Below are 8218 nucleotides of genomic sequence, written 5' to 3' on the forward strand. Positions count from 1 at the left end.
TTGGTGTTCATCAGTCGATTTTCAGAGAGTTGCAAAGTGACACTCTCGCTTTCTGTTATTCCTCCCATATGATGTCCTTTTATATATATAAAAAAGCCACCTTTCTTGCAAGATTCAACATTTTCATAATATTGTTGTTGCACCCCATGAATACTCCTTACAAAGTATATTTTTGTGGTTTGTGTCACTTAAGGCATCAAGCCTGATTTGGATCCAATGGCTATACCATCCTGATCAAGTCTGATCAGGCCTGACTGTCCTCCTCTCACCCCATCAACTGCTTTGATCACTGTGAGCAGCCAGGATGCAGATACATTGGTGGCTCTGAGACTCTGCAAAGCTCCAGATTAGTACTGCAGCCTTAGTGAGTTAATTACGCTGTCATCCTGTCTATGCCCGGCAGCTCAGAAATAAGTCCCACTGAGGCCTTACAGGTGAATCTTGTAGAGTCATCATTCTTCACCTCATAAAACTGTACAATTGGCTTGGCAGAAGGTTTGCTGTAAATGCTTCTTTCTTTCTGAAATTAACAGACCTTTGCTTTCAAATGAATTTGTAATGCCTGTTATTAGCACTACTATGCTATGGTCGGGAGTCAGGAATCTCAGGTCTGTCCATCTGGTCTTCAGCACTCACCCTGGGCTGTCTCTCTATCTGAGCCACACAATCCTTCTCCCCAGGCCACCCCCCTCACTGACTGTGCTCCATAAACTCCTAGGCTGCTTTTGCCTGGCTGGAATGAGTCCTTGAACTGTCATAAAGCAGGTGGATGTGGGTGTGTAAAAACCCTCTAGGGTTTTGCATGACTGAAATGTAACCTACTGTACATAGGGAAGAGTTATATCCATTGCTCCGCCCACTTTTCCCTCTGGCCCCACCCACCGCTGGAATGTGGACCCTGGAAACTTGTTCACAAGGGAATGAGACCCCTGTCATAAGTGAAGCTTTAGGGTTGTGGCGATCACACAGGGTCCCTGGACGTTTGACGGTCTATTGATCCCTGTGCCACCACTGCAATTGCTTCTCCGCTGCCACCAACCCGTTTCACTCGGCTACACACAGAGTCCAGACAGTTGTTAACATTAAATCAAATAAGCAAGTTTATTTTATAAGCATTAACAAGGTTATGGTTTATGGTTTCAGATCATTTTTCTTGTCAGTTTCTCAATCTTAGTTTCTTTACTGACCTATACCTTCCTAATAACTTCTAACTGATTATCCCAACTGTCTATCTGACTCCTCCTAACAGTTTCTTTCACTCTCACACATCAAAACTAGACCAACCCACAGACTTATCCTCCCTCTTAATTCTCCAACTCCCAACTGACTTCCCGACAACTCCAACTCTAACTCTAACTCCTCCCCTTGGGTTCCCACTGGCCAATCACTTCACCCTTTCCTTATGACCCACCTAGGAGGGCAAACGCCACAAGGGTTATTAGGGTTATTAGAGATGCCTATTCTGGTGAAGCAAATGAGTCACCACAGGGCAATGTACACATCAGGAAGTGACATGCATTTGAAACTACGTCCCCAAAGAGACTAAACATCATCAGTACAAGCAAAATTCAACCAGTAATGAAAAGGATGGTGAATTAAGCCAGGGTTTGTTCTGGGAAACTGGTTAGTTATTGATAAGCTTTGTTACATGCCAATGGAACTGAAGGAGAACGGCAGAGCATGAGAGAAACTGAGAGGTCAGGTTCCTAAAATTGCTAACAGAGAACATGAAAGCCCATTTGGATAGACCAGAAGATGTGGCTTCTCCTTGCCAATCCTTCTTTGCATTTCTAAACCACTTAATATTTTAAAGTATCTAAGCAGGATACAAAAATCCATTTTTAAAAAGGCATTGCTCCATCACAGTGGCATGAAGAACAGGGAAAAGCCAGCAGTCAGCTTCCCAAAGCAGTCTGCTGGACCAGCAAATTAAGCAAAACAAAAACAAAAAAGCTTAATGATGAGAGTCATGTGGGCTGCCCTGAGAAGGACATTCCATAAGGTTGGTGCCACAACTGGAAAGGCTCTGCTGCTTCTGGTCACCTGTCATGCTTCAGTTGGGGAATGAGATGGAAAAGGATCTCAGATGTTGAATGGAGAACATAGGAAAGAGAATGCAGTCCCTATGACAACCAGGCCCCAACCTGTGCTAGTAATTTTCAATAACAACTTTAAAGTTAACGTTTCAAAAATTAATTAATAGACCACACTAGCCACCAGACCTATGAAAGTGGCCTGTTTTCATTGATTTCTTTATTCTGCAACAAACAGACCTACATTTTTATAGTATTAAAGTAATGAAATCAAATGTTATCTAACAAATGTGGGAGGGCATGGAATTTACAGTGTTCCAACTATCTTGGAGTCTCTCATTCAGTCATATTAAATACTCACACTGTGGAAGGAAGGAAACAAGGAATTTTGGTGAAGAAATACTCTTCCAGTGTTTTTCAGATACTGTCTTCTATCACCTGATCCGAGGACGTGTTCTCCATTTTAGATGTGTCTGGTTCTTGTTTCAGGCAGAAGACATGGGTTTTCAAAATCAGGATATACATTTTTCGGAACCTTTTGATTCTCAAGGCATACACAATGGGATTTAAGGAAGAATTGGCATGGGAGAGTAGAATGGCCACATCTAACACCGGCAGGGGGACATGACATGTTTGGCAGAAATGTGAGACGGAGTTGATAATGAGCAGAGGCAGCCAGCACACAATGAACAAGAAGAGAACCAGAGCCAAAGATTTGATCATCTTGAACTCCCTCCCATAAAGGATCCGTGTTCCTTTCATGCATGTTGCATTTTGTTTCAGCTTTGTTTGGAGTATGTTGAAGATCTCTGAGTAGAGAGCACACATGATCAGCAGTGGGACAAGGATCCAGGAGAAGAAGCTGAAGTACACCACGTAATCCATGCTCATCACCTTTGGGTAAGAACACTTCAAGTAGATGGGGTTTTCAGGCTTCCTTAGGTTCCATCCAAACATGGGCACGAGCCCCACCAACAGAGATGTGATCCAGCAGAAACTCAGAGCCACCCAGATTCTTCTCCGTGTGACCATTGCTTTGTATCTATTTGAAAAAGCAGGTTAGTTTAAAATATTTTACAGATGGGGTTCTGCTTGCAGCACCATCCTTATACTATGATTTGTCACAGACTTTTTCATTTTCGGCAGGCTGGGAGAAAGCACAAGGAGCATTACAGGTGCTACGACATTATTTTGGTGCATGAGATATATTGTAACTTTTCCAATGAAAATCCACAGCCATGACTTTGTGGTACTCACCGTATGGCCAGTTTCACTCTCAGATATCGGTCTGTTGCAATGGCCAGCAGGGACATGATGGAAGCGTGACAAAAGATCATCAAGATGCAGCAGATGAAAAGGCAAGCGTAGAAGTGGAGAACAACCTCCAGCCTCAGCACAACAGCCAGAGGGGCAACAAGGACCCCAACGGCAATATCAGCCAGTGCCAAGGACACGATGAAGTAAAAAGTGGTGTTCTGGTAGGCTGGGATCCGTCTCACCACACAGATCACTAGAGCATTTCCTAAGGTGGCAGTCACTGCTATCAGCACCTCAACAATGATGTAGACAATGTGCAAAGTATTCATGGACAAACTTCTCTCGGTCCTCTTCAACTTACGGAGTTATGGTGCCCTCACAGAGCAAGAGCCCAATGTAGAAGAGTTGGAATCTAAGGCTTCCCCTCATGTGTTAACTGGTCTTTTTTTACCCGATACCTTGTAGAATTGCAGAAGTTAAGTAAGCTGTTCTCTTGTACTCTCAAAGAGTAGCTTTCATGCGGGAACCCACAAAGTAAAATAGTTCCTGTTAATGCTTCACACATTCCAACCTGCTTTGGCAAGTTGCTATGAAACAAAACAAAAAAAAACAAAACACCATATTTGAAGTATTGATAAGAAACTATGTGTGTGTGTGTGAAGGTCTGTACTTTAAATAAAGATAATACAGGAAATGAAAATCTGTAAGATAAAGAAATCATTTAACTTTATCAATAGGTTTCCTGAAGCTTCTGATAGCATCTCATGCTTGATAAGGATAGCATTTTGATCGCTTTTCATGACAGGTTCCTAGGCACCCTCTGTTACGTTGGTTACTAAGAAGTTTTCAAAAACATCTTATTTTAACAACTTCCATGAAATGTAGCAATAAAGGGGTGAGGTAACTTTAGGAAACAATGTAATAACATACAACCTGACAGGAAGTTACAAACTTGGTTTTTATGTGAAAGAAATATTTAAGAGGAAGTTAAAACATTTAAGTGCCAGGACATAAATGTGCCCTTTACATTGAGGCACCTGGTGAAAACATTCCTCTTCACCTGCCAATCAATAGCCTTTTAAAGTGAGGAGGGATGGGTTATTGCCTTTTTATTATGTGTTCTATGTTATAAACTTTATTGTGGTCTCTTGATGAAGGGTGGTATATAAATTTAACAAATTAAAATAAATAAAAGCGGCAACAACGGGCAGTAGATTCCAAAGAAGGCCCCATACTTCTGTCTCCAACTCGACATTCCTGCCACCCAGTTACAGTGGCACCTCTAGTTACAAACTTAATTCATTCTGGTGGTCTGTTCTTAACCTGAAACTGTTCTTAACTAGAGGCGTGCTTTCGCTAATGGGGCTTCTTGCTGCCGCTGCGCCGCTGGCGCACGATTTCTGTTCTCATCCTGGGGCAAAGTACTCAACTCGAGGTAACTCTTCCAGGCTAGCGGAGTTTGTAACCTGAAGCGTTTGTAACCTGAGGCAGTTGTAAGTAGAGGTTCTACTAGTGGTACCTTGGTTTACAAATTTAATCCATTCCGGAAGTCTGTTCTTAAACCAAAGCATTCTTAAACCAAGATGTGCTTTCCCATAGCAGCGGGGGACTCAATTTACAAATGGAACACACTCAATAGGAAGAGGAACACGTTCTGCTTCCAAGGCAAAGTTCACAAACCAAATCACCTACAGTGGTACCTCAGGTTAAGTACTTAATTCGTTCCGGAGGTCCATTCTTAACCTGAAACTGTTCTTAACCTGAAGCACCACTTTAGCTAATGGGGCCTCCTGCTGCTGCCACACCGCTGAACACCGATTTCTGTTCTTATCCTGAAGCAAAGTTCTTAACCTGAAGCACTATTTCTGGGTTAGCGGAGTGTGTAACCTGAAGCGTATGTAACCCGAAGCATATGTAACCCAAGATATCACTGTACTTCTGGGTTTGCAGCGTTCTTAATCCAGTTGTCCATAAACTTAGCTGTTCTTAAACCAAGGTACCAATGCACAAAGGCTGATACTGCTAGTCCCAATGCAACATCAGTATAGCAACAGGAAATCCTAAACCATATCTCTGCCAGCAAGCACTAAACTTCTGCTATTCTGTTCTCCATTTCCACATGTGGAATCTAGGTCATATATGCATGGAGAGCTGGCTAGCAAGTAAGATCCATATCTCCACTCAACCACATAGGCCAAGTTTGACCCACCTGTCAACCACCTGACATCATGATGGCACCAGTGGCCATTTTTGCAGCACTTTGCTAGTGTTGACTATCAGCTGATTGCTGGCATTAGGGAGAATCCTGTGTACATGCTTCTCAAACACCAGCTCTAAGCCAATAGCAGCACTTGGGAAGCACTGGGCAAGGGGCTTTGCAGGCAGCGTCAATCAGCTGCTTGGTGGTGTTTGCACACCCCCTTTCATCCAAACCATGTCTTTACCTGCCCAACACCTGCTGGCATATATGAAGTAAAGTATAGGGCAGGTGCTTGTGACTTGGCCAAAACAGCCTTGTGAGGCAAATAGGGAGCCCTAATGGCTGTAATTAGACTCACAAGCCAGAGATTCCCCTCACCTACATTCAAGATCAATAATAAAAACAGGTTTCAGCCTCCATCCTAGCAAATGGGGGTGGCTCACATCTCAGCTTGTCTAGTATTTCCATTTAAAGAGGTCTGAAGCACTAACATATTCTCCTTTCTGAGAGAAAGGAGGACCTAACATATCAGGTGAGGGTCAACTAAGTTTTACTCAGAGGAGACCTTCTGAAATTAATCAACATGACTTAAGTTAGGTCCATTAATTTCAACTAGTCTTCCCTGAGTAAAATTTAGTTGAATATTACCCATTGCTTTCACACATACCCCACAAGCCTCTAGTCCTTTTAAATACAAATCTGATGGATTTTTTATGCGATTAAAATGCTTCCCTAAAATGCAAATGCATGCTGATTGCAATAAGAATCCAAAGGAACTCATGACAAGTACAATTTTGATCAATGTACAGTGGTACCTCAGTTTTCAAGCATCTTGGAAGCTGAACGATTCGGAACCCAAACGCCGAAGACCCAGAAGTAATTTCTTCTGTTTTCAAATGCACCTCAGAAGTTGAACGGCTTCTGCTGCATGTTGTTGTATTTTTTCCATTTACTTTGCTGACTGCCCTTTGTGCCTCGGTTGTCGAACATTTCAGAAGTTGAACTGTCTTCCGGAATGGATTGCGTTTGACAACCGAGGTACCACTGTACATGAATCCAGAGAAAATAAATGAATGCTTAGAAATGACCACTGTGATTATCTTCAGAGGCCCTCCCAGTTTGTTGCAACTTGCAGGTGTGCAACTGTCAACATCCAGGAAAAGAGCCTTCTCTGTGGTGGCTCCCATACTCTGGAATATCCCCCACCCAGAAAAAAGGCATGTATCAACTACATTGTTAAGTTTAATGCATGCTAAAAACTTTTTTGTTTAACTTGGCTTTTGCTGGTTCATGATGCCTGCTATGGCTTTAAGTCTGACTACTGGTAATTTTTTGGTTCCAATAATATTGGGCGGTATCCAACTAACTCGTTTCATCAGTGCAAGGATTTCTGCTTGCACGCTTGAACTTCCTGACATTCTTTCCCCCTGTGAGCCCCCAAAATCTATTCTGAGTATTTCTCCAACTCTCTGGAGTGGATTTGGGGAGGGTACAAGGTGCATGCTGGGATAGGAAGTGGGGAAGTTCTGTTGCACAAGCAGAAATCCTTGTACTGATGAAATGAGTTGCATACAATCCCTTGTATTTTGTTTTATTATTAATATGCAGTGTCTGAAGATGATATATTAATATTTTAAACAATCGCCTGCAATGCAAACAGCTAATTTGAACAAATAATATGGTCTGTCTCCCTCTCTTAGCATGGTAGCTATCAGCAAGGAATGCAATGGTTACAAATATTAGCGAACTAAATAAAAATTTAAGGAAAAGAAAATAATACTATTAAAATTCAGGTTTTGGCAAGTTAACTGAATTTATTAATTTTAAGTTTTCTGAAGCACACATAATCCTGATTTGGTGCACAGCTATCATCTGCAAAGATCATTAGGTACTGGTTTCCCTATTCTCATTGATGAGGGTTGCTAGTATTTATATTGTGTTTTCTAATCTTAAAATCATGGTTCCTTAGATAGTGGTTAAAATACTTCTAGTAAATGGGTGTATTTATAGAGGTTGAGGTTAGATGTTCTTTCAGTCTTCCTCTGTGTCTACAGTTGCTTGATTATCTGCTTGCACTCTCTTGCAAGATCACAAAACGAATACTAGACAACTCTGAAAAAAACCTCCTCAAAGCTACCATGTCAAGGTTATAGGGCTTCAGTTTTCAACCAATACCCTGCCCCGCCCCAAGGTAATGCTAAATGTCACTCCTGTTAACAGCCAAGGAGAAACCTGAGTGTATACAGGACGCCATGATTCCAGGGAACAAGAACCAAAGTTCCCACTCTCTTCTTCCTGAAGCCTCAAGCAAGATAAACAACTATGACCAAAGAGAACTGAGGTGTTCTTTAGAGCAAGGCTTTGACCAAATAGCCACACAGAAGTAACAAATATATGCTTTATTAAGAATACTAAAAGAGCAGCATAGTAAGAACCCTGTTATCAAATAAAACAAAAAGGTCTAAGAAGACCAGTTCAGAACTGATGAAGATTTAGGAAACTACATACACACAAAAATAACAAAGTCTAACTTAGCCTAAACTAGAATATATTATCAACACTGTTTGACACCCTGAAGCAGAGGTTCCCAAACTTATTTGGCCTACTACCCCCTTTTCAGAAAATAATAATCTGCATCCTCCTGGAAATCCACCTTCTTTAAGCAAACAGAAAGATGCAGTGACAAATTTGTGTTCTTTAATGTATCTATATTTCCAACTACATTCCA

The 8218-nt window shown here is 41.7% G+C and overlaps 1 protein-coding gene across 1 annotated transcript; it reads right to left on the bottom strand.

The window, feature by feature from the left end:
- Nucleotides 1-2150: 2150 nt before the first annotated feature.
- Nucleotides 2151-3928, bottom strand: ADORA3 (adenosine A3 receptor). Its single transcript, XM_079982285.1, has 2 exons — nucleotides 3291-3928; nucleotides 2151-3075 (listed from the first exon to the last, which is right to left on the bottom strand). The coding sequence occupies exons 1-2, from the start codon at nucleotides 3617-3619 to the stop codon at nucleotides 2451-2453; spliced, it is 954 nt and encodes a 317-aa protein (XP_079838411.1). The 5' UTR covers nucleotides 3620-3928; the 3' UTR covers nucleotides 2151-2450.
- Between the last annotated feature and the right edge of the window lie 4290 nt (nucleotides 3929-8218).

The sequence above is a fragment of the Podarcis cretensis genome (assembly GCF_951804945.1).
Source record: "Podarcis cretensis genome assembly, chromosome: 6".
Classification (NCBI taxonomy): Eukaryota; Metazoa; Chordata; class Lepidosauria; order Squamata; family Lacertidae; genus Podarcis; species Podarcis cretensis.

What these genes read in the sequence shown, in the direction of transcription:
- ADORA3 (XM_079982285.1), bottom strand. Translation starts at nt 3,619, where the DNA reads ATGAATACTTTGCACATTGTCTACATCATTGTTGAGGTGCTGATAGCA. An exon ending in AGAGTGAAACTGGCCATACG is followed by an intron (nt 3,076 to 3,290) that starts GTGAGTACCACA and finishes TTTTTCAAATAG; the next exon opens with ATACAAAGCAATGGTCACAC.